At 42.6% G+C, this 27,196-nt stretch overlaps 1 protein-coding gene across 10 annotated transcripts in view; it reads left to right on the plus strand.

Moving 5' to 3' along the window:
• Nucleotides 1–27,196, plus strand: part of wge (BAH domain and coiled-coil containing protein winged eye) — a 281,527-nt gene that overhangs the window by 216,952 nt on the left and 37,379 nt on the right. For 8 of the 10 annotated variants that reach the window (XM_087359141.1, XM_087359113.1, XM_087359128.1 and 5 more), the window contains 2 exons: nucleotides 19,595–19,714; nucleotides 25,208–25,384. In XM_087359141.1, the coding sequence (XP_087215267.1) occupies nucleotides 19,624–19,714; nucleotides 25,208–25,384 (268 nt within the window). In that variant the 5' untranslated portion in view covers nucleotides 19,595–19,623. Of the gene's footprint in view, nucleotides 1–19,594; nucleotides 19,715–25,207; nucleotides 25,385–26,711; nucleotides 26,992–27,196 lie in introns of those variants that run through there. The other 2 variants (XM_087359145.1, XM_087359147.1) reach the window with 2 other exon arrangements.

Here is a 27,196-nt window from a genome sequence, read left to right on the forward strand (position 1 = left end):
TGTCGGAACCCACTGACATTGCGGGTTGCAGACGGCGGTGAAGCAGAACGGCTTGTCTGTACCATCTGTAGGTCTAGCCCCTGCCAGCGTGTCGTTTATATCATCTTTTTAAAATTTCTCCCTATACACACAACTGAGTAAAATTATTTAGCTATTGGCTGGACTACTCAGGGTTCGATTTCCGTTAGGAACAAGGATTTATTTTCTCCAGATGACGTTCAGATCGGCTTGGAGTCCTAGCCGAAAATCAGATGGGTACGGCGATAATCTTCCACGCCCGTTTACGGTTTCGATTCGTGGTATGTAATGTGAACGAATCTTTATTGTTCATGTGTGTTAGGGTTGTACAAGTGTTATTGTTCCCTCGTGCCGAGAATCGTTGGACCCGAGGACCAAGAGAACCCACTTGGCGTAATGTATCAAAACTAATAACCAGTTTTTTTATATCTATAAAACACTTATTTAGAAATGGTACATTACCGCAGTATATGATCATTTATCAGTGTTACTGGATCGCATACTCCACACTCTTTAGAGTTTACGCCCACAACAGCTTGTATTTGACATAACTCACCTGTAAAACGCACATTTTAAAGTAGGATTTTAAAGCCAGTGGCATGTGTGCATTCTCAAGGATATTGGTTCGAATTCTGGTGGTAGTCATGGTTTCCGTATGCGCCTTCACAAATCTACGTTGAATGTTACACCCCCCCCTCCCACCCGGACCAATGTTGTTCGCAGTTACGTTTTTATGCTATTGTTCATTGTGTTATACCGCGTGCCCCAGACGTCCTGCATTTTAAACTTTACGCAGATAATAGAACGACGATTTATGAGTTTCGTGACGCGATAAAGAATTCTCGCCAGCATTCAAGTGCCGGAGTGTTACATTTTTAAAATAATTGATGAATCTATTGTTTTGCAGTACATAGCATTACAGGTACTGTGTAGTGCATGCAGTTGGTTCATCATCGTTGACTAAACTGAGGCATAAATTCCATTGAAAAGCAATTCAGTTTCCGGTTCTGCAACGTGTTCCTTGTTGTAATTTCTGTGACGATAACATTTTCGCAAATCCTTGAGGCTCCTGGTTAATGTCAGGATAGTGACCGCGGTTGTCTCTGTTGAGCCGTGACCGATTTTCTAGTCTATGCCAAACATCGTCTTCATGAATTTCATTTAAAACCGTTGTCTAAATTAAACAAATAGGAAAGTGTGTGCAAACCATTTAACAGGCGTTGCTTCTCAACTATTTGTTCGAGCTCATCACGGCTAAAGTGGTATATGTCAGTAAAGGTGTAGGAGTGTTTTCACTTTATTTACTGTAATCAATGAAAATACATTTGTACTACACCTAATGAAATGACTTAGAAATCACGCCAAATTTATTTTTATTTTTATTTGTTATTAACGAGAAACCTCATTTCATACAACGTTAAAAGAATTTGATTTGCAATGCTTTAGCTCTGAGGAGTTCATTTATAAACAGATGGGTCGAGGCTTGATCTCGTGAAGGCTAGTTTGCGATTATATTTTGTTGTAATTGTAGATTAAGTATTGCCATTAATTTTATCACTTGTGCCGAAATAGGTTGTTCATTTGATTACCATTAGAATGTTTATAAATCTTGTACAGTTGCAGTTTATCGCCAGATATTGTCAGTGGGTCAAAAGTAAGTAGACTTTACGCCATCTTTTTGTATATTTTCAATAACGAATTTCAGGAACATCACTTACACTCCACTTCTTTCAAAGCAAATGATGAACATTTCGGGATTTTTTCTGATTATCCTAGTTTCTGTTAGATTTTGTCCGATCATCTGGACAGGTTAGCTTGAGCATTTACATTTTCGTTCTGAAGGTACTCGATGGTCAAGTGTCGGCAGGGTTACCTGTTGTCCTGACCGATAGTTTCTTGGTTTTCCTCAGTTTGCTGCAGGTTTCCTTCACATAATTATCCTGTCATATCGTTATACTAAGTAAAGTTAGGGGCTTTGTGTTAGCCTTTCCTGTTAACAACGCAGCTGACATACGTGTGTAACACTGCCATAGCAGTTTTGTCGTATTTCATGTACCCTGTCTTCAAGTAGCTAGAAATCAGCTAACTTTACGTTCGTGGCCTTCGTCATAAACCACGAAACAAACTCGGCACACCTATTAAAGTCTGCCACGTCACATTTAACAGTTTAAATCCCAGTGGTAAGTATACTTAACTTTAATAAAGTCTTCTCGGGCTATCAGCCGTGTTAGTTGGTGTCCACACAGTCAACAGCCTTGAAAATGAGGACAGAGATGGTCCTCGAAACGTCGGCGATTAAATACCATCTAACTCGGCTGATAGCCCGAGAGGACTTTATTAATGAAAGCCGCCGTGAAAGCTTAACAGCATATATACATAACTTGCCTCCTGCTTTAACAATAAGCAATTCTGCATTTTGTCCACAGAGAGTTTTGATGATTTTCTGTAGAAAATGCAATTTTTTCCGTTATTAGAATTGACCTGTTGACATTTTTGTTCGCTTTTCGGTACTAACTGAATGTTTAAATATTATTTAGACGAGCTTCGTCTTTTAAGGGTTAAACGAATTTGCTTTCAAGACGATCGGAACTGAGACTACAAGGTTCTTTTCATTGCCATTTTGCCATATTTGTATAAAGCATATACAGCCAGTGTGAGTCATTTACAGCTGTTCACAAATCTTGGTCGGAAGGGGGTCGTGACCTGATCGAAGTTGTACAATTTGGATGTTGAGACTACGAGGGCTGCACAAATTTGCTGGTAGAATGGGTGGTAAGCTTTCCAACGTTGTGACAGTCTGCTTTTCGACTGCAAATTTAGTGCGTTACCACCGTGCTAACCGCTTATTTTCTACCAATAGTTTGCTTAAGTTTTGTAATGTAGGACTCTGAATTGATGCTCAAGAAATTGCAGTGCGCAGAATTTACCTCGAAAGTTTCGTATTATTAAATTTTTGTGCCCGCCTTCATTTAAGACACGAAAGTTGTTTTTATTCATGATTGTGGGCACTGTAAGTCTGTTTTAGTACGAATGGTGTAAGTAATTATAGCACGAAGAAGACCATTTCGGTGTACCAAGTCATATCTCGAACTTTGATGCAGATGCTAGTATGTCACATTCCAGTTTGTGCTAATTTTCTGTTTTGATGGTTAAATTATGGTTGTTTTTACACAATATATTTTACTGTGACCTGAGATGTTATTCCTCCCGGAGTGTTATAGCCGGAATATGGGGCCGCGGTAGACTCCTTAATATCCGTATTAGAATATGACCTTTTAATTATTGTTACGATGGGGCGAGACTCTGGAACTGGGCCACCAAAGGGTCCATTGTTCATCCCCTAGCCCAAAAGACTCCTGCACCAATGTTACTTTGTTCACCACACGTCCCACGTGGAGTGTACTGGGCTCGATTACAGTCCTTCTCGGTGTGAAGCCAGCGACTAACCGCCTGAGCTACAGAATATGTATGACCTTCGTCAATCATCGTTGCTATTGTCCTCGTCGGTTTACTTGGCGCCTGCACTCCGTGGCGCTGATGTCGGCTCTGCTCATTACGACTTGATTTATGCAATTGGACGCAAAAGTGGGGGATTCAACCACCAAATTAGCCTCCATTCAGTGGGACTGTGTTCTCATACTGTGCGTACAACGGCGAAATGCGATTTTCGGACACCAGTATTGAACTGCGCATGCGCAGAGCGTTCAGTACTGATTTCCAAAACACCCCCCCCCCCCCCAATCTCCAAGACGCAAAAATAAATGAAGTCGACAGTACGCAGTTTGTCCAAGTTCACGGATTATTAAATTAGTGTCGAAGTTGTTGATGAATAAACAATCTTAACAACTCGTTTTCACATTAAACTCCACTGATATTCATACTAATGCAGTTTTATTATGAAAATTACAATATTTTTTTTAGTTTCTTGCACGTTATTTGCGCAGCTTAAAAACTGAATTTGTTATGAGGGAACGAGACCGACGGTCCACATGTTTCATCTCCGTGGTACAGTGGATCCTCGATACAACGCGCTCCCCCCCCCCCCCCCCCCCCCCCCGGTTACGTCGTTCACTTGTAACGCGGATACTGAAGCTGTCCCTCCGACACCCGCGTTATATCGCGGTTCCGACTTAGTTGATTTGTGCGGAATTTGGTTTTGAGTGATTTACACTGAAATTTGCCCGATGACTTTAATCAGTATAGTTGCTCCTACTTCACACGAGTCTTGAATTTTATTTGTCGAAATTTTGACGTGTAAACGCACAAAATGTCGGCACATTATCTGCAGTGGAATGCTGACGTCATCAAGGCCCAAAGTTATTATTTTTATGTAGGGTGCCAGAAAGAAAGGCCATTCGGGACTAAGTACAGTGAACATGGAACGTTTTTGTAAAATATGTGTACTCCACTCCATATTTCCTGTTTTAATCGAATTTCTGAACTTGGCCGAAGATGACTCTTACGTGGTAGTGAATGTATGGAATTTTAGTGATATGAATTATCTTACATTATCAGCGTATGTAAAATTGCAGACCATGGTAGTAGTGAAGTGTTATCGGCGGGCAGAAGTTGCCCTGAGCCATATTTATTTGATCCCGTGGTAGTGTTAAGATATTAGACTGTTAATAATTCTGTCTGTTATCGATGTTGTTATAAACGTAAAAAGTAGGCCTGTTTTAATCGTTAATAAATAAGTAAATTCGAGATTTTATGACTATGTTTTGGGGTACCCAGTACTTTTAAATATCTGTAAATATTAAAAATGCAAATAGGTACGAGACAATCGAATAGGGCCACTTTCAGGTTATGTTTAATGCTCGTCCAGTCTTCACAGCACCAAGTGACAGAATTAATTGTGAACAGGGAATTCTTAGTTATTTTGGTATATTTCTCACGATGTTTTTTTCTAGAATCGTAACGCCGTGTAAAGTTGTAAGTAGATAGTTACCACTGTTTCAGAGAAACATGCTGTGTCAATCTTCAGCCCTCAGCCACGAAGAACATATGGAAATGGCGTACACAGACCGAGATTTGAACCGGGTACCGATGGAATGTAGGTGTAGAGCGTCACTGGGTGATGGAGCACTCTGCTTACCACAGTTTTGGGGTTCTACCCCTTGAACGTCCTGCTGTAAGCACGGATTTAACTTTCCTAGATTTCTTCACTCTAATTGTATTCAGTGCAGACAGAGCAGAAGCCGAGCGAGTAATGCTGCTTTTGCTACAAACATGCCTCTGTTTACGATTTGATTTTTTTTTCGGCGTTGAGTCCGAAGACGACCGTCTTCTGGGTTGTGGCGCCAAGTGGTAGAAGTTTACCAATGTTTCAGAGGTACTCGCTGCCTCCATCATCAGGGCGATGCGCCTATTTAATTGGTTTTCCAGAAATATGACCAAATTTTGCTGGGACACAAGAAAAGAACTGCGCGTTTCTTTGTTACGTAATTCAGCGTAACCTGCGTTGGTCCCGTTTTTTAAAAAAAAGTTTTTCGATTATTCTTGTAGTGCAGGTGGTATCATGACCCATCAAGCTGTGGCCTGCAGTCGCACGCGAGTTTTTGTCACGACAGTTTTATTTTTTTATCGTAATTATGAAGGTCGTGCAGCCAGCCTATGCGCAGGGGAAAAATACGCTATGACCGCATACTGCGTTAGGTGGCCAAGATGGTGCTTTGCTGGAAAATGATGATGATGCTAATAATAATAATGGTCTGAGACCGTGCAGCCTCATAGCCAATGCGTGTCAGGTACAAGACGGTCGGAGGGTGAAACATACTACTTCCAGAGCTAAGAGTGAGTGGGTCTTACCTCTGATGTGTCTGACGTGATTATGTCCAGGAACAGTAGCATGGCCAAGAGTTTTGAAAGCCGTCGTGATTTTGTTTAGGTGGGGGTGGGGCTACAGTGGGCTGATATTCACGTAATTTTGGTCACCCCGGGAAACTGGGATACCCGGAGGAATGACGTTAGGATGGGAAGTGGATGGACTCCGCTCAGGGTCGTGTCCAGTCTTTCGTTTTGCTGTTAACGGTTAGAGAGTCTTGGGTTTTCGTATCACACAGTTGGTAAGGTCATTGGTTGATAATTAATTCTGTAAAATGTGCTGTTGAATCTGCTACAGTGTTGTTATTGTTTTTTATATCAATAGAGTTTAATCAATTTCCGGAATGATGTGACATTATAAAGGCTATGATGATATGTCATTACAGTACTGTCGAATATTTATGAAAACAAACAGCTCTAACAAGTTGACTGTCACAGTTCTTTACAAGAGCGAATTTGGTTTTTTTAATAAAAGCAATTTTTTTTTACAAATTCTTGCATGTGAGACATAATAGGTCATTTTTCTTTGATTAATAACGTGAGTTTGCATTATTTTCATTGTTAAATCACAATTATAATATTTAGTACAGGTATTAAAAATTGCAGAACACTTGTGCGCATGTCTGGTGAGTTACCACTCTTAGAGTAAGGCGTGTTATATATTAGAAGGCGAGGTATGGAACACTTTTCTCTGATTGTCAATTGTCCATTGATAAACATGTACTTATTCAGAACACGTCTCTCAGACTGTTGACATTTCAGCCGAACGCTGTGAGTAAACCAACTTCATGCTTCAGCATAACCTTTGATGCCTGCCAGAAGTGCGATGGTTCTAACCTGAGAGCCAGATCCTTGCAAGTCGACTTCACCGTCTTAGAAGAGGGTACAATGACTACTCATTCATTCCACGAGTCGGCCTTTTATATTACACACGGTGTTCTTTGTTTCAGGTGTATTGGCATACAGAACAATCTGTGAGTTGCCTCATCTCTCGCCTTCAGGTGATCGCTGCTGTAGTGACAGATTTGGTATTACGCTAAAAAGAAATATTCAAATGTCGGTTCTTGTAATGACAGCTTTTGTGCACGTGCATGACCGATACTATTGACGACTGTGTGTGTTTTGCACGAACAAGTTCTTATTAATGCCACTAAATGGCAGAATGTTATATTTTGTAAGTTATGCTACCATTAGGCACCTTTTAGAAGAAAGAGTAAAAATGCAAAAGGGATAAATGAAACTGTGATGTGAGAAAAGGATTAAAAGTAAGAAGAAATGAGATAAGTTACGATAATACGAAAGAAATCGTGGCCCGTTGAATGCCAGCGGGTCTTTTGCATTAATTAAGAATAATAATAATATATATTCTACCGGTGTAATGACAGTTACCCGAAGGGAGGATCAAAGGAGTGGAACTAACGTTGTCGTGTCGTCTAGGAATCAACCATTGTCACGGGCGTTTAGAAAGCGTCAGGTCTCTTATGGAAAATCTCACTTGCTATGATCTCGGCCTGGAGAGGTTGCGTTGTTTTCCTCAGTCCTTCCAGGCAAACATTAAAATAGTGTGTAAAAAGACAAAGATGAGATCCTTCTAAATGCTTAACCATCTACGATCCGTGTATATCAACCATCGTCCTGATGGCAGAGCCAGCAAGCGCCTCTGTAATGTGCAACTTACGAGGACACAGTACTTGCCGCCGTGAGAACATGAAATCTCACCACGTTTCTTACAAAACTAACTCCTTGGAGAAAAGTACGCTCAGATGGTCAGAAATTCCATGGGCACATCCGTTTCTTAATAACGAGTTGAAGAGCTCCTCTGTTCTTCAATAAAAACTAGTTTCGTATCGGAATAACTAAAATGGTTAAGATTAATTTTTAATGCATCCTTGTTTCCTTCTACTGAAGTTGCTTTCCTGGCAACAAGTCAGACGATACGCCTGTCCCGGAGGGTTAGCCATGCGGATGTGACGGGCATTGTTTAATGCTAAGGTGTAGAATTCATGCAACTGTATATCCACATTTCTTGCACGCCTTCAGGCGAGGTGCTGTATTTCAGAGGAAACTTAGCCGCTAACTTATTTATTCGAATTATTTTAACCAAAGATTAGTCCGACGTATGAATAACATGCGGACGTATTAGAGGATGCCCAAACTGGACTTGTGACTGTCTTGCTCTGAGGTGCAGATATGTTGGACACGCTATTCGTGAATCGCCGTCATTCTTGTTATGAATAATTGAACCTCGGGAGTTACGCGCGTGCGGGGAAGTTGCAAGGTAGACAGATGCGTGTCCAAGTGAAGGTCGAAGTCTTTTCGGGATGTCATATTGGCTTTCATTTGACGAGAGCCGGGGTGTACGCCATGGTTCCTGATGCATACATGTCTAATTGTGTATGTAGCGGAACTCGTGTGCGCCGTCGTGTGATGGTGAACTAATAATGTCCACTTGCCTGTCCTTGTTCTTCGTCTGCACACAAATATCTGCATAGATCTTTTCTGGACAGTCTTCTTAAAATATGATTATTTTAGAAGATTTCTGTCTTCTAGGTTGTCGCGCTGTGTTCTACCGAATCGAAGGTATCTGGAAATAAAATTATTATTTTTGCCTACCCTGTCGAAGTATTTAGTTTCTGTAGTATAGAAATGTTAATGGCCTTTGGAACACAGGTTGAGAACCAAGACTGGTCGTTCATTGCAGAGGAATTGTGTGCGTGTCTGACTGCAGCGGAGCCTGCTGTAACTTTCATTTGTCATTCGAACCAGAAATATGGAACGCTTCGCGTTGTCTGATCTCGAAGTGCCCTCTTAGTCTTGCCTGGGAAGAAGTCAGTCCCCGAGGTCCCTTGTCGTTCCTTGAGAACTGCTCCGATCTGTTTAGTGTACTGGAATAGTTTCTTCTGCGTTCACTTTTTTCGTTCGTGATTAATGATCGTAGTGGCCGAGGGTAGAATTGTTGTGGAATGTTTCCTGGATTTATTACACAATTTGATCATTGACTTGAGTCTCCTCTCCCACTTTTTGTTTTCCGTCCTTTCTCAAAAGTTAGTTCTTCTGCTTCCTTTTATAATCCCGCTGACCGCGCTGAGTTCTCTTTTACGTGCTAATTATTTCTGTCGTCCTATCCGCGATGTTTAGAAGTGGTAATGTTATGTCTTGTATGCCTGACAATAATTAAACTTTATGTGAACGTCTGACTAAGAACATGACGGCGAGATCCAGAACCAGATCAACAAAAGCTGGCCGTTTGATAACTGCAGTAATGGTGTCGTATTCAAAGTGTCATTGTAATTTCACGATTGGTCAACGAGAAGATTTTCTTGAAAGTGTTTCGTTAAACGAAATATTCGCATGTTTTGAAGGAACTATCTGGAGCAGGGGTTCCAACCCCTTTTCGCTGGCGTACCACTAATTATAATTTAACACACTAAATGTACCACTAACCAAATGCGTTCAGGGACAACTTTTAATCAGATATTGACGAAAACCTTAAGCTTTGCCAGGAAGGAAGGAAGGATATAAAAAGTAGAGCTTTTATTTTGAAGTTAATGTGGGTTAATCATATTTAATTACGTTGCACTTTATGGTTCGTGAGCATCTTGGTGTTTTTGAAGTTACACGTCTGGTCTACGTGTCCTTTGTTTTAAATACCCGTATTCTCTCATTGTAATCTTATCTTTGTTTCCGTTCTGAATAATGTTTCTAATTAGAAATTTTTTTTGCGTATTTTGTTTTTCGGATGATCGTGGCGAGTCTCTCTTCAGACGGGTTGAACTTTATTTCCGGAATGGATCATATTTTGGATATTCTACGAGCGGTGATAACTAAATGACGGTTGAAGAAAGTCGTGAGGTCGACATTGAGGTGCTGCGATCTGGTGGCCAAACTGGGGGATTGTAATTTCACTAGATAGATGTTCCGAAGAACGCATGAGGATACTCTGATACGGAATACACTTTCCGAGCTGGCTAGTTTTAAAAGAAGTGCTCTGTGCTATGAAGAAACTCCGTTTGATCTGCTGAGTGATCGATTTCATTGTCGACGCAACTATTTTTTGTTGTTGATGAAGAACCAATTCTGCAATCTCAAGCGTTCACTGCCATTAACCCCACCCGTCGACCTCTGCTGTGCTTGGTCATCTCTCTAGTGGCCACTTGGGGCTTCTGAAAAGTGCGTTACTTTGCGTTCTTTCTGCTGCACGCACTTATAATGGCTTTGCTTGTAAATATGATAGAGTGAACGATAGTGACTTCCCTAGTTGCGATACGAAGGATGACGGGTAAGAGAAATCTGTTCTAAGTTTGTAAGATTTGAGGTTTTCACAGCGGTGAGTATGAAGATTTCGGTCTTCTGGGTTGTTGCGCTGTGTAGTCTGGTCGATGTTAACCAACGTTTCTGAGGTCATACTGCCTCCGTCATCAGGGCGATGAGTATGAAGATTTCTGTCTTCTGGGTTGTTGCGCTGTGTAGTCTGGTCGATGTTTACCAACGTTTCAGAGGTCATACTGCCTCCGTCATCAGGTCGAATCTTCTGTTATTTGAATACCTTAAAAATATTTCTGAAGGTACTGTAGTTTTCAAATGCCATTTATACCATAGTAATCCTGCCGGAATTTTTATTTTCCCCCAAAATCGTATTATTGAAGTGCCACTTCAGGAAAACGTGCTGGGGAATGGAGGTACAGCTCCAGATGTACATAACTTCGACACTTGGTGAAAGGTAACTGGTCGCATTTACCTCCCGGTCGCATTGCCACTGAGTAGTGGTGCCTCTGGTACCCTCTGAAGAGGAGGCTGGGTCGCTTCAGAGCCGGTATGGACGTGGTGTCCCTACCAGGAATCGAATTCCGGCGGCCCAGTCCATCATCTGTCACTCTTATGTCAGCTGGCCCGTCTAGATCTTAAAGTGGGATTTTATCTGTCGGCCACCACGAGTGTGCATTCCGGGGTGATTTGTGATAGAGACGCTCTGAAGTAGTAAAATTGTGCCCGCAAAGTTGCGACGAATTTGTCGGAATTTGTACCAAAATGCAAAAGAAGTTTTAGACCGTCGTAAGATGCCTATTATCTGAGACAGTTAGTAATATTCAAACAGGTGGACGCTGTTCTGTCGTGGGCTTTTAGAATAGTGCACCTCTTTTCTGCCAGGGATTATGAACTTCTTATTGTTTGGTATTAGTAAACGCTCGGTAATGCAGTGTACTGTGTGGATGATGATTACACGCCGTTTTATATGACAGAATGGCGACTGTATCAGGCACATGAGATGGTGATATTACATTTCGATATAAACCTTTCATGGCTGTGGGTGCATATAAAATGTTTAACATGACTTTATGAATCTGCAGATGTTAGGTGTAGGGCAAGCTCATTGCATTGAATAATTTTCACAAAAATATTAAATGTTGAGCATTGGAATAGTTCAATGCAAGAGAGAATTAAAACGCACTAATTGATACGTAGTTCTACGAGTATTTGCTGCTATATGATTGACGTTAATAATAAAATTTCAAGATGTATGAAAAATTATCAGTGGTTTTGTTTTGTTGTGGAAGACGGTCTCTTAATTTGAAAGAAGAACATAAATTACGAGTGTCTGAACACCGGAGGACCAAGGAAAATATTTTGATCAAAGCTGGTTGAATAAAGTGGGCAGTTTAGACGAAATAACGCAGATGATAAGATGGTTCTTGCCGATTGTAGATGTCGGCGATAGTTCACCCCGAAACATTGGCAACTGGCAGCCACCCGCACGAGTACATGGCGTCACAACCCAGAAGATAATCGACAGTTTGTTCGTCAGTTTGCATATACTGTTTATTTTAATCTATTCAGACTTACTGAGTGTCCGGGAAGAAGAGAGAGTCTCCAAACCATTAATTCATCTTTATACGAGAGGAAACTGTATTGATTGAAGTTGCTGAAAGCTTCATCACTTTCAGCGAAAATAATTATTACATGTATATACGTTTATATATTTATGTTTCATACGCCAGTTTCTGTACATCTGCATCTATTTTGGCTTGGATTGGTGAGGGGTATGAGATTGTGTTATGACTGGCCCGGCGGGGGGGGGGGGGTGCCTTTGGAGCTTTTAGGGAAAATGTTTGATGGAGCGGTGTGAGATGGTTGAGGGACGATTTTTAGGAGGGGGAGTATTGAGCACTACCTCCCCTTGTGAACAAACGAGCAAACTGCCAGTACTAATGCATTCGTTTTGCGAGGAAACACAATTTCCTGCATTATTATATGCATGGTACTGGGCTACTGCATTGGGATATGTCGGAGAGAATTTTGCCAATTACGGTCTAATAAGTAGTATGGCAGAAGGTTAAAGGGTGCATGATGTCAGGGGAGTATATTTTGGTACCCTGAGGGCGGGCGGATATTTCGTCTGTGTTCGGTGGGTTAGCGTGAGGGGGGGTGGGGGTGGAATAGGTTTCATTAACATGTAGGCCTACACCGTGGTGGGGGAGGGGGACATCACTCACTGATGTGTACGAATGAATTTGTCAATTCACAAGCGCGCCCAATTCAGTTCGGTCTGTCAATCAGACCAATTCAGTCTAAATGAAAAACAGAGATAAGGGTGAGATTTCAGGTTATCGCTGTTTTCAGTATAAAGGTGACTGTTGTGCCGTGTAGTCTGGTAGAAATTAACCGACGTTTCAGAGGTGCTCGCTGACTCATTGTCAGGGGATGACCCACCGTAACCCCAGTGTGTAACGAGAGTCACTTGTATCGCTTTTGGTCAACACATTGTTTATTATTACGGGGCAGAGTTATTGAGAAGCTGATTGTCGCTGAACTGATCAAGGAATTTCACCGCCGTGATGGAATCTGAAGGTTCGTTGCCATGTTAGGAAGAATCCTGTGCCAGATGAATCTTGTTCACACCTTTAGACTCTTCTCTGAGATCTGTTTTAACACCATCATCCAAATTCTAATTAGTGCCACCTCCTTAGGACACACGTTTAAAAAACTGAATCAGTGAAAATATGTAACATACAAAGTAGGGCTGATGAAAGCCGATGAAATACGCCACAAATTGGACTGATCGACTTTTAAAATATGGCTTATATATCGATTAATTTTGGTGACTTATTAGTGGAAGGAATGTTTCGAGTCCGCGAATAAAATTTGTGATGTTCATTCATTCCGAGATACAAGAATTGCATAGGCGTATATATTAAAATTTTGAAGCGATGTTAATGACGTCTGTAGACATTTTGCCACTCCTGCGATTTGGAGTGCAGATAATTACTTCAAGTGACAGTGAGAGCGTCTGGAGCGGATTGACATAAACGACACACAGGCGGATGCATTCCCCTCATTACAACTTGTTGTTTGGTGTTGTCTTCGTTTTGGCAGGTGGAGATGCAGGGGGGAGGGATGGAAAAATGCTGTGTCTCACAAAGAGTAAGGATGAGAGAATTGGATTTAGTCCTAATAAAGATTACGTGTACTATGAGAGGATGGCTAGAGGGGCAAGGGAAGATTCTCTCTTGAGTTCCTTTCAAACTCATCCACATTGTTAGATATAAAACATCTCCTCCGGACACTTGAGTCTGTCTTGGGATTCTTGAAGCAAACCTCTCATTTATTTATCTTTTATGTCTTCGTAATAATTATATTTTTGGGGTTAGAGCAGAGGTTCCCAAGGTGTGGGGCTCTCCCCCCTGAAAACAAAGTATCTGTCTACGATGAACCTGGAAAACGACCTTAGAGCAGTCATTTCAAAACTCAAAACTCAGTATGATAAGTTATGTTCACAGAAGCAACCACATCAATCCCACTAATCCAGGTATGAAGCGTATATTTCATTACAGTTTTTTAAATTAAACGCTTTGAATAATATATACTAAATTATAAAAAAATGTATACTCATAGCTAAATTTTATGTCATATCGGTTTGCTTGCACTTGTTCTGGAAGGGGGGCGTGAAATTTATGAAATGTTTTAAGGGGGCGCAAGGTATTAAAGCTTGGGAACCTCTGGCTTAGAGTAACATAAGCGACTGTCGTAACCAATATTCCCGAATGATATTTGTTATATTGTATCATAGTATTCTCCGTTCATTATTCAAAACCTGCTACAAACAATATACCACCGAAGAATCGATAACTTTCGGCAGTAATTTGTTGTGACTGGCATTATGTTGACATGTATTTGCAAGTTGTATTGTATTTACAGCGGTTAGTAGAGCCTATTATTTATTTTTCACCCAAATCTTGCTTGCGTTCGTCTTACAATTCGTTCATACGAAATATGTACCTCCGGCTATTTAATGGCTTGCATTAGTGATCATTGGCCAAGAACCAATAGAATGATTTGCGAGGTACGTGTTTGTGTTTAGATCGGGTTTGAAGTAAGAGGGAACGGACATTGGTACCTTTTGTTTGTTCGTTAATTTGACTTCGCCTTCTCGTTCGTATAGACGTGCTTTCTGAACTTTGTCGAAGTACCTGTTGCTGTCAGAGTGAGACGACAGGTTCATATTTTCATTGGGGCTTTCTTCATCTTAAGTTGTATGTAATACTGTTTTATATAAACGACAAGACACAGAGGCTTTCTCAAAATGTTTCGTTTTAACATCTGCTCAGATTCGAATTTCATATTGTCAAGGTTCTTTGGCAAATTTTTGACAGTGTATGAAATTTGCTCGTCTCCTTGTGAGGACTCACGTACCCCCTGAGAGTATGTTTACCCCAGGTCCAGCATCGCTTGGAAATATGTAAAGGCGGAGAGGACGAGTATGTCAGTGTGTTTATCTGGTCACCGGAATGCGGGACAAAATGTTAGTATAACGGTTGGTAATAAATTCCTCTAAAATACAACAAAATTAAGATAATTGGAGACAGCAGCAACAAATCCTTTCAGTTCATCATTAAAAGTCATCATTCTGTTCAACGATGCATATGTGACATGTGACTTACCCCATTGAGCAACATTCTTCTTTAAAAGCTGATAGTCGTTTAGTTGGTCAATAATTAGAAAATAAAAGGTACTCCAGTGTGGAAGACATGTGATGAAACGAAGCTTCAAACTTCCAGGAACACAGCACAAAAAAGTAGAATCTACTGAATTCGCGGACCACTTTGCCACAACTAGCGGATCCCCTGTTCATAAACGCACTCGTAAATAAGATGACGAGACGGGAGTTAGAGTGCATAGAATGGATGGATATTGTTTGTAGAATTAAAAAATTGTCAGTGGAGCCACGGTTCCGGAGAATTTGACGTAAATACGTCTATACGGAAAGGAAGTTTATATATTGGCTTTATTCTAAATATTTCCTTTATACTAGCTTTACAATTGAGTAAAGTTTGATTAAGACATTGCTTATTTAACTTGAATTCGTTACGCTTAAGATGGGTCTGTGGTAGCTGAATGTAATGTAAAGTAATGTAATGTAAAGTAATGTATTTTAATGTAAGGTAAGGTATGGTAATTTTATATGTAACAACAATGCCGAGTAAACAGATGACGTTTCGTAGGTAACAATTGTTACACTTTTTCGTTCCCCTTTTTCGTTACACTTTTTCCTAATAGACGTATTTACGTCAAAAAAGTATACGGCATTGCGATTCAAACCAATGTGGAGGAGACTTAGTGGATCGTAGAATCACTCAGTAATGATGGCATCTCTGTAATTTATTCGTAGATTTATAGTCTGTCATTCCAGATTTCTCCGAGACCATGTTCAAGCTCCGTAGTTTTATTCCTACGAGTTTATAGTTTATACGATCTGACTTCAGTTTTCATAGTGTTTAGGGAAGTTGCGACACGGGTCGCGGGAACAGACGAGTGACTTTCTTGTATTTTTGCTTTTCACGGCATAAAATCCGCTTTTAAGCCCACGAATCAGTTTAGAACAGAAGAGGCACCTTTGCTTCAGGTTATCAGATGATGTTTAGGGATTTGATCATCATAAAATTCGCTTCGGTAACTACATTCTTACTGCAGCGTATACCAGACTGTGGTTGTTCGCAAACCTCTTGAGGGTCGTGGGATTGTTTCAGGGAGTTCTTCAAAACGGATACTCAACGAGGAATTTTATGTGCTGATGTTTCTATCCGGGGCCGATATGTCGATTAAATGAAGGAGGGTGTGATTGACGGGACATGTAGCGCGTATGTGGGAGATGATAAATGCGCGCAAAATTTTGGAAAGCCTGAAGGGTAGACATCACTCGACCAAGGCGTAGATGGGAGAATACTGATAAAGAGAATCTTAGGGTTGGATTCACGTGGCTTAGGGTAAGTACCGGTTGCTGAATCTTGTGAACACGATAATGAACACTAAGTTCTACGAAGAACTTCTTTACGGCTGAGCGAGTTGGTTACGTAGGACTGCCTTATGGAGTTAATAAAAGATGGAATATCATGAAGTATAACTTATTTGGGGAAACTGAACAATGCATGAAATGAACTGTTGTTTGAAGATGGCTGTCTTCTGGGTTGTTGCACCGTGTAGGCTCGTCGCACCTGATGATGAGGCAGCAAGGGCCTCTGAAACGTCGGTAAACGTCTACCAGACGACACGTATCTACAGTCCAGAAGACGCCGATCTTCTCAAGACGTGGTTTCACGCAGAAAGCACTGAGACCGACTCGCCGGTTCGTGTAGTGTGGAGCGCGATCCACTCATGACTCGTCAAGTCAGTCCTGTTTCATTGTCTGTCCTGTTGCTTAACCATGTGTCGTACTTCGGTAAGCTAAGCAGGCGGAAATACGCCACTCCCATGCATTCGATTACTGCAGTTGAAATATGTAAGTCAGGGGTCGATAATCTACGGACTGCGTGTACTTTACGATTTGGTTCGTCTCTCTTTTGTAGTTAACGGCCCTTTCCTACAGAGAATATGCGATATTGATGCGGCGTCTCGTAGAAGGTGACCGACATTTTGGAGACGCTTACAACCTCCACCATGAGAAGACGGTCATCTTCATACCAACCGCGAAAAGAAGTTGAATCTCCCAAGTGCATTTTCGTGTCGAATTAGATACGCAGTAATAGGTCTATTGAGGACTTCACTTTAGAAAGTCATTGGGTCGATTCCGAAGCATTCTCTTCCCGAGACTAGAGGCGTTTTTTGTTCCCCCCAAACGTGATATCACTTGCATTTGCTCGTTATTTGTGTCACTATATTTGCATTAAGGCAGTCTGTCGCATTGATTCGCGATTGGATTTAGCTGGACCAGGACAGGAACCGGTTGAGGACTTTGGTTAATTGGGTGATGAACCTTCGGGTTCCCGAAGCCATTAAGTTAGTCGCATTGATTTACTTTACACGAAACTGAGACATCGCCCTGATGATGGAGGCAGTATGACCTCTGAAACGTTGGTTAACATCGACCAGACTACACAGCGCAACAACCCAGAAGACAGGAATCTTCATACTCATCGCCCTGATGAAGGAGGCAGTATGACCTCTGAAACGTTGGTTAACATCGACCAGACTACACAGCGCAACAACCCAGAAGACAGGAATCTTCATACTCATCGCCCTGATGACGGAGGCAGTATGACCTCTGAAACGTTGGTAAACATCGACCAGACTACACAGTGCAACAACCCAGAAGACAGAAATCTTCATACGCATCGCCCTGATGATGGAGGCAGTATGACCTCTGAAACGTTGGTTAACATCGACCAGACTACACAGCGCAACAACCCAGAAGACAGGAATCTTCATACTCATCGCCCTGATGACGGAGGCAGTATGACCTCTGAAACGTTGGTAAACATCGACCAGACTACACAGTGCAACAACCCAGAAGACAGAAATCTTCATACGCATCGCCCTGATGATGGAGGCAGTATGACCTCTGAAACGTTGGTTAACATCGACCAGACTACACAGCGCAACAACCCAGAAGACAGAAATCTTCATACTCATCGCCCTGATGATGGAGGCAGTATGACCTCTGAGACGTCGGTAAACTTTTACCAGATTACACGGCGCAACGACCCAGAAGACAGAAATCTTCATACTCTGATGACGGAGGCAGTATGACCTCTGAATCGTTGGTTAACATCTACCAGACTACACAGCGCAACGACCCAGAAGACAGAAATCTTCTTACTCATCGCCCTGATGATGGAGGCAGTATGACCTCCGAAACGTTGGTTAACATCGACCAGATTACACAGCACAACAACCCAGAAGACAGAAATCTTCATCGCCCTGATGACGGAGGCAGTATGACCTCTGAAACGTTGGTTAACATCGACCAGACTACACAGCGCAACAACCCAGAAGACAGAAATCTTCATACTCATCGCCCTGATGATGGAGGCAGTATGACCTCTGAGACGTCGGTAAACTTTTACCAGATTACACGGCGCAACAACCCAGAAGAGGGAAATCTTCATACTCATCGCCCTGATGACGGAGGCAGTATGACCTCTGAGACGTCGGTAAACTTTTACCAGATTACACGGCGCAACAACCCAGAAGGCAGCCTTCTTCGGACTCACCGCCGTGAAAACCTCGAATCCTACTTTTCCGATCCCTGCCACGACGTAAGGTGACGTGTAATGAGAAACAGGACACTGTCTTTATGAATCCTGCAGGACTTGGCTTTGCGTCGTTGTAAACAACTGAATCAACGGAACTTCTTTACACAGGCAGTCTGACAGGAAACAACTGACTGGCGATAATTGTTAAGAGAATGGCGTCCGGGGTGATGGATATCGTACAGGTTGTAACGAAAGTATGGCCTCACTCCTCATTTCAAGTGAAGTAGTTCATGTAGGCAGTTGTCGTGGTACAGAACTTGTTGAACTTGCTTTAAAGTTCAGGTGACTTCTGGTGTGGTTTTCTCGTCGGTTGCTAAGTCCTGTGTTTGACGTCTTATGCGGTGAGAAGGGCAATGTTGTAACATTAAACGACGCTAAACCCAGTGTCATATGCCACTTCACGAACAACGTATGGCTTTGAATAAAATGCAGATGTGGTCGAAGATCAAGTTATTAGTAAAATACATTGTAGAAATGTTTGTTATAATTTATTCAGCGCTAAGATCAGTGCATACAGTGGCGGTAGTTACCTGTGGCCGTGAAACACGATGCTGTTAAGAAAGAAAGCGGACAAAATTCCAGAGGAGTATTGCTTCTTCCTAATTTTAACTTGTTCCTCAGTTAATCCCTTACGGGGAAATAACTCTGTTGTTTCTTCATTTTCCAGATGTTACAATGCGTGTCATTTAACGTGGAGAAAAACCAGATATGGCGTACCGTAACTTCAATTAATATTGAAAGTGACTTGAAGATGGCTGGCTGTCTTCTTGGTTGTGCTGTGTAGTTTGGTAGAAATTTACTGACGTTTCAGAGGTCCTTGCTGCCTCCATCATCATCAGGGTGTCTGCTTTGGACGTAATACGTAGACTATGTGGGAGACAGCTTGATTAGCTTTCAACCCATGCTAACGCAGCGTCTGTTCGAGGCTACAGAAATTTCAGAACGAATCATGCGTCAAGCCAACATCCCCATGACGGTGAAATTTTTATTCACAGAACTGTCATTTATTGAAGATCGTAGTTTAATTTTTATTTACTCCTAATACGTCTGCTTTATCAAAATCGCCTTTTTCACTTGTCCAGCGCCTTTGTGGCTCAGAAGAATCAACCGCCCGTAAACAATGTGTAAGTCCACTCAGTGATCTGGACCAAGCAAGGAGTCGCAACCCCGTGTACCACTCACTTGAATGAGTCGTTCTGAGTTCATAGATTTTGTTCTTGATGTTTCAGGTGGTGGGTTCCATCAGCCGGTGTCTGCTATGTTGAGCGGCTCGACTGCGCCCCCTTTCCGGTCTAATGCGGGCCACCGTGCCCCATGGCCTCCGCCCGCTCTGCATGCCGCAACGGAAGGTAAGCTGAAGACCGCTGGTTCGTAGTTACGTTAGAACAAGCACGTGCTTTCTACATGGAGATGGTTTTTTTATCCAGAAGCTGATGGTCGTAGAGCTTACGGGTTTCCCTATTTTATGTAGCTGGAGGGTCCATTTGCCGTGTTCATGAAAACCCTTACTGGCGTCTGTCCTGAGCCATTCCTACATCTTTTCTTGTTCTCACGTCAACACCTGGGTTTCCCAAACGGTCTAGGTTGAAAATTTGTCTAATGCGTGCTACATTCCCAACCGAACTTCCCTGATTTGATTACCTGCATTCAGTGTAACTCCGTTTTGTGAGACAAATTTTAGTATCCTGGAATATAAAGTAAAGACATACGTCATACCATATCTCTGATACTGAAACTGTTTAACACGGAAATTGAAACGACAAATTTAACGTGAAATAGTCTTCTTGAATAACAGTATATTCCGTTCACACAATTTTCTTCTGAATCGTTCTTCAAGAGCGTGAGAAACTTTGAATTTCGTCGCTGACGGAACGATTATCAGTTTTTAAAGTGGGACTGTGCACCGTGGAGTTCAATATTCAGAATCATCCTGGTTGCAAACGGAAAATAATCAATGGCGAACGAAGAAGGTAGACTTGGAGGGAGAGGAGAAGGGAAAGAAGACTAAATATTTGCACTGTTCAGTTGCAGCGTGATGCAGACATGTAGCATGACTCTCAGACACGTGATGCGTGCCTCAAATAACTATGGGGAATGCATTGTCTGCGGTCGAAAATTTTGCTTTTGTCTCGGTTCTTACGGAACGCGAAGGCTGATCAGGGAGGCACTGACGAAGTAACACCCCGCGCTGTGATTTGAACAGACCGAAAATGGTATTTTGCAGTACCGACCAGAGCATGCACAAATTGTATTTTTCTTCTCTTATTTCAAATAAATGACAGTGAGATACTGTGCAATGTTATCTAGAAGCACGTACCTGTGTTGAAAGTTAAATCTCTGTCTAACGATAGGTCGATCGAGTGCCACTTATCTAGACTGATGCCTGACGTAATCTTGTTCTTTATGACTGATATATTTCAGCTGTTTAAATAATGGGCGGGCGAAATGTTTACACAGTTCAGTAGTGTTTTCGTCAGTTTAATGCTCTCATAAACTTCAATCATCCAAGAATTATGTGTGGTGTCAGCACCCGGTTAGTGACAAGTGACGCCTCTGCATGGGAAAGGCGATCAGCGTGGTGATCACTGCTGAAGATCTACGCCACTCATGCTTCATCGATCGAAAAGTGCGTGAGGTTGCGAGACTGTAATAGGGCAGTTCCGAAAGGAGAGGCAAACCACTTCTGTTATCAGATAGAAAATACCGTAGTTCTCTGGCAATTTGGGTTGAAGGTAAGACGACAGGGCGACCCGTTGACGGGGGCAGCTAGTACGCCTTAAACGTCGGCAAACTAATTGCAGACTACACGGCACTAACATCTTCATACTTGCCCCCGCGAGGACGTGAAATCCTACTCATATCAGTGTTCATTTAGGACAGTTTGAACAGAGATGAACTCCTGTTTCAAGCTTTCTCAACGAATGCGTGAGCACGGATATTAATTAAGAAGCAAGCCATTTGTGAGTCCTACCGAATGCGCTTGTTAAATGCACACTGCGTGAACAACTTTTTTACGATGGCGGAAGTTTAGCCACTCGCAACATGGTTCTAAGCAGAATATTTGCACAGTGATGCTTCACCAGAAGGTGATCAAATAACGATGAATTAGATAGGCGGGGCAGCTGTCTTACATGCGAAATGTGAAAAATGCGCTTACGTATAACTTCTGTCGGAAAACAGGAAAGAACGACTTCACAACTTGGCGTGCATGGGAAGCAGGGCTGTGGAGTCGGGGTCGGAAGCAATTTTACGTGGAGACTGAGTTGGTAAAAAGAAGTTCTCAAGGTCATTTTTTCAAACTCTTATTTCTGTCGATCTGTAGGAATCTGAGTGACATTACTCATGTGTGTTTGAGGTCACGCACAGACCACTGGCATGACATAGTCACGACAATATCAGTCCACGGTTTTCCGAATAGAGGCTTTTAAAGTTCTCAGGGTCATTTTTTAAAACGCTTATTTCTGCCGATCTGTAGGAATCTGAGTGACAATACCCAGGTGAGTTTGAGGTAAAGGACAGGGCTTCGTCATGTCATAGCCACGACAATGTAAGCACCGTGCCGCTAAAATTTCGAAATTATATTTTGTACATTTCTTGTCGTACTCACATCTTCATAACCATGATTATTCTCATGTCACGTTGAGGTCACGTGTAGGTCAAGGTCATACCGAAGTCACGTCAAAATCAGCCCAATACTTTCCCAGACAGGGGTCTTTAAAATTCTCAAGGTCATACATTTTCACGCTCAATTCTGCCAAACCGTAAATACCAGGTTGACCATAGTCATGTCAAGATGAGGTCACGGATAGGTCAAGGTCATGTCAAGACCTCGACAAGATCACGCAAATTGTTTGAAAATTAGAGGCCTCAAACGTTTCAAGGTCATTCGAAATAATATATCCTCACGCATATACGTAGAGAACTGTAGGAATCTGAGTGACATTGCACACATCATTTAGAGGTCATAGATATGTCAAAATCATGTGAAGGTCACAATATATACTCAGTGCCTAATTTGTGTTGGGATAGATTACGTTACGTTGGGTTAGGTTAGGTTTGAGTGGGATGTGTTAGATTATGTTTTGGTCCCTTACGTTGCGTTGTGTGGTTAGGTTTGTATCGTTTTAGCTTTTGTTATTACGGGGTAGGTATGTTGTGGTCACGTATCTTTCAATGTCACTAAAGTTCAAGGTCATTAGAAAACTAATTTTTCCCACACTTTATTCTGAAGAAACAAACATATCTGTGAGGTCGCGTTCAAATCAAGGTCATGTCACAGACACGACCAGGGCTATGGAGTCGGAGTCGTGGTGTCGGAGCCGGTAGCCTTTTGAGTCGGAGTCGGTAAAATTGTAGTTACTCCGACCTCGGTATAAAATCTTAACAACAATTTCTATACCGTGTGTGCCGTCGGCGGCCTCACGCTTAGGGAAATTCAACGACGCGTTGAGCCACGTGTTGTGGGAATAATGCTTTGTAACTTTGGCTCCGGTACCTTAAGAATCGGAACTGTTCACAAATTAACCGATTTCTGTAATAACAATTGGACGTATATTTAAATGTAGGTTATAAGTCTAAAAAGTAGGCTGATGATTCACGTGGTGGTGATGAAATCTCTTATGGTGCCATTTACCATTTTAGTAGGTTTACCCTGATTAATACATATTGAGCTTTTATGAAGGAGTCGGGGTCTGAGTCGGAGTCGAAGCCGGAGTCTTAGTCTTAGATTTTAGTACCGACTCCACAGCCCTGGTGGTAAGTTAGATATAAACTTTGTGTTAAAGGAATAGGATCTGCGTGTGTCCACTGCATTCATCTGGCTCAGAATGGTGACCGGGGGCTGCCTGTTGTGAACACGTGTTTTGATACTCCATCGTCCGTAGAAGGCGGGAATTTTCTAATCAGATGCAGTACTATTTGGTTCTGAAGAAAGAGCTCTTACTGCCGCCATCATCAGGGAAATGAAACGTCGACAAGTTTTTACCAGACTACACGGTGCAACGTGTAACCATGACCACGAAATCCCTTATCAACCGCGGTTAACAAACCTTCAAGATCTAAACATAGCTTTTGTTATGATATTTAGTCTTGAATGTGGAAGAAATGTCTGTAAGTACATGGAAAGGGATTAAGAATGGAGGGCAACATATGTTCTTAATGTCACTGCAAGGGGACTTCGTGGCCATTCTGTACATTGTTACAGCCGCGTGCAGAGCTGCTCTTTGGTGACGTCCGGGCTTTCTGACCGATGGCAACGCTTTCGGGATGTCGTCGGCCACTTACATCGGTCTAGTGGCGACGTGGTAATAATGCGCTTTGTCGTCACAGGTTTTCCACGCGACACAACTCGGCGCTTGCTTGTTTCTGTGCCGATTTGAAAGTATTGCACAACTTGCAGCCGATATTTCGAGCCTGGCGACGATTCTTAGCGATAACGGCTTCAGCCATAGTTGGTTAGGGCTCACGTTGTGTACCCTTCCTTTGGAGACTATTGCAGTACTTGCCTGATGGAAGGCGAAAGACCAAGGCGGGTTTTTGATCTCACCCCCATAAAATCATTGTTCTCTTATAGTTCTGAAGGTATAGATGCTTCTGTTCTAAGGCATCGCGCCATGGAATCGGATGGAACAGTTGAGGTGAACCGCGTGTTCTTAAAGTCATCACCAGATCGAGAGGATCAACATCCAGCGATAATTCGGTCCAGGAGATGCAGTGCAAGCAGGATGTCTTGACCGCGAAATGATGTGCCAGCGACGAGGAGGGTTAGAACGGGAGAAGGTTTCTGTACGAGTCTAGCAGGAAACGTTTGCTTCGCTCCGAACTTTCGACCACTTGTTCATAGTATTTAATGCGTCACGCGCTGCAAGAATTGCTTTCTTCACCTGACGTCCAGCAGTTGTAACGAAGTTAATCACGTCAAGGCGAGGGAGATAATCAGGTCTGTGATCGTCTCTTACGGCGATGTTGTCTCGACATGCAATACAATGCCATCTCGCGCGACCTTGACGCGGCCGGACGGCCCGAGAGGCAACGAGGAAGGCTACTTGCGAGTGTAATCCCGGCTGTACATGGAGTTTTTGAGACCCAAAGCCGGTCTGGACGTGGTGGCGAATAGAGCAAGGCTTGTGACTCACCGTGGGACCTTCATGGCGCGACTGTCAGTGATTTACCAGCGACAAAAGTCGCGCGGCGTTGCAGCGAGTTTCAAAATGCGTGCAAGGAAGCAACGGCGATGCTATATTTATGGAACCGATGACGTCACAAAACTCTAAAAAATAAAATAGTGGGTGCGTCCCACATTAGCCCTTTGAAGAACAAAGCGAAAATAAATAATGTTTAAAAATTCAGCTCTCATTAAAAAACGAATGTAAATAGGAACTCTAAAAAATAAATGGTTTGCAAGGAATAGTTTGTGGTCGCGTTCCATTAGGCAATGGGCTTTTATTGGCAGCGCGATCACTAGGAAAGTGGCTCGCTCAAACTTGTGGCGATACCACAACTAGCCATTTAGCAGATCGCTACGAATTGTCGCCCAGATATTCCCAATTTATTTACTTTGTTATACTCCTTTCTTCACACGTTTCTGGTCGCCCCATTATATTTGGGAAATGTTTCGGCGACCAGTCTTACGTAAGACATCTGTGACAGCAACAGTGGTGACCTATTCAAGCAGATTGGTTTCCATAAAATTCCTTCCGTGTCTATTCCATTTCCGTGTTTAACAATTTCCGTTTATTAGAGGTAATTTTACAATGGTGTGTACTCCGTATTCTAGGGACCGCATGCAGCGTACGACAGTGCACTTGAATTCTGATCAGATACACGTGTTTCTTCTGTTAAAGGATTTGGCCGATTTGGGGCAGGCGGCGTCGGATTGTATTCACTGTTTCCCGGTCCCGGAGCTGGTGCAGGGGGCGGCGGAGGAGGCGCTTCTGAAGCAAGTGCTGCCATCTATTCGCAGGCTACGAGGTTTGCGCATTCCGCCAATACGTACCACAACTTCATTGGGGCCCATAAAAGTAATTATGACTTAATACATAGTTTTTTTTGTGTGTGTGTGTGAGATCAGCAACTTCAAGGATTGGGCCATTGAGCCTGTTCCATCTCCTCTGGTTAATCACATCTGGTGCTTACATCGTCCCTTCTTCCTGATGGTTCGTAGGGCAAAGTCTGTCTGGAGGCATTCTGGTCACGTGATGACACCAACTTTTCCTATATGCGCTGATAACACTGGTGATCTGTTTACATGTACTGAGATTTAATAACACGCGGAACTATCTTTAAAGCATAAATACTACGTAGCCAAGAAATAATTTGTATCTTTCAACAGATGACGATCAAATTCCGGGTTATGAGGTGGTCGTAGTTACGGGAGAGACAAGAAATTCTTACAGAGTTTTAGCCAGAGACCCTGAAGTAAAGAGACCTCTTAGGCGACATAGGTGTAGATGGGAGGATATTATTGATATAGGTCGTAAAGGAATAGGGAGTGGGATGTGGACAGGATTAATCTGGCTTTGGATAGGGACCAATGGCAGATTCTTGTGAGCCTTTTAATTTCGTAAATTCCGGTAGAACGCGTAGCTGGCTGATCGACGAATTGTTTCTGAAGGACTCTTCTCCAGTGGAACTTGCGTGTTTACTAAGAGATTGCGCCATTATTTTTAGTTTGTTAGGTTAAGAGACGGACTAAGTGGGTCTGATTTCCGACAGTCTTCAGTCCAGTGGGTGTACCGGTAAATAAGTGGAGCTGCACTCCACTTCCCTATACACCGGCACGGCGTAGTACATAAGTAAGCACCATTTCAGCTTTACCTGAAATGCAGACGAAAATCGTTCGCGTGCATTTCTACTTTACGCGACGTCCAGATCCAACAACTTAAGGAACAAGCTAAATAAGTTCCTGGTGCTTAATCAAGTACCATGCTGTGGAGACGTATTGGGGAATGGAGGCCTCCACATACTGTCGACTACTGCAATAGATGGACGTGATTGGTTAACTTAACTCCCCGGCCGTCTCACCCCCGAGGTAAGAACTCCGTTATGTATTTGATACGAGGAGACAAGGCTGCCAACAGAGACGTGGTAAAAATAAAAATCCCGCTCTCGGGAATCGAACTCCGATCGTCCATTGTGCAGCCTTGTTACTATACCGACTTCGCTGTCGTTCAAACAAGGGCCCTTCGCAAAAATCTGTGAAGCAGGATGACCAACGTAAATGTCGGCGCGCTGTAGTGATATTCTTTTCATGAAGTTGGGATGCCGTGTGTCACGGGGGTCTTACGTCACACAATGATACGTGTTTGGTAAACGCTGGGAGTTGCGAGTGGAGGCTGTTGCTGGCGGCAGCGAGGAGTGGCGTCGCTGCGTGTGGCAAAAGCGACCTAAAACTTCCTGGGTGTTGGTCTCGCAACAGAAGAACGAGAAATGTGGGAAGAAGCAGGGAGCCTCTCAGAGGTTCTCATTATTTTCTGATTCAGAATTGCGTGACGATGACGTCACAAGTTTTAAAAGCGTAAATGACAGTGAGATTAAGATCCGTAAGTGATGTGCAATATTAGCTGCTTCAGTCGCTGATCTGATGGTAAGCGAAATTCGAACATTCCCGGTGTCACCAAAGCCAGTGGTAAGTACACTGGCTTATTGGCTCCTGGCCTTTAGTCTGAAGGTTAAGTGGAATCTAAGGATGTTGGATGTCATCAATTTATTTGCGACATTGGGTGTTTGCGATTTTTATGATAGGTGGAATTTTGCGTGTCTGTAGTCCAACGCTAGACTGAATTTGAGCAAGTTTGGGCATCAGGAACAAACCGACCCCAGTACTTCATCAA

Source organism: Zootermopsis nevadensis, unplaced genomic scaffold (genome assembly GCF_977971745.1).
Source record: "Zootermopsis nevadensis isolate Lab colony 2312 unplaced genomic scaffold, Znev_1.0 Znev_ptg000003l, whole genome shotgun sequence".
Lineage (NCBI taxonomy): Eukaryota > Metazoa > Arthropoda > Insecta > Blattodea > Termopsidae > Zootermopsis > Zootermopsis nevadensis.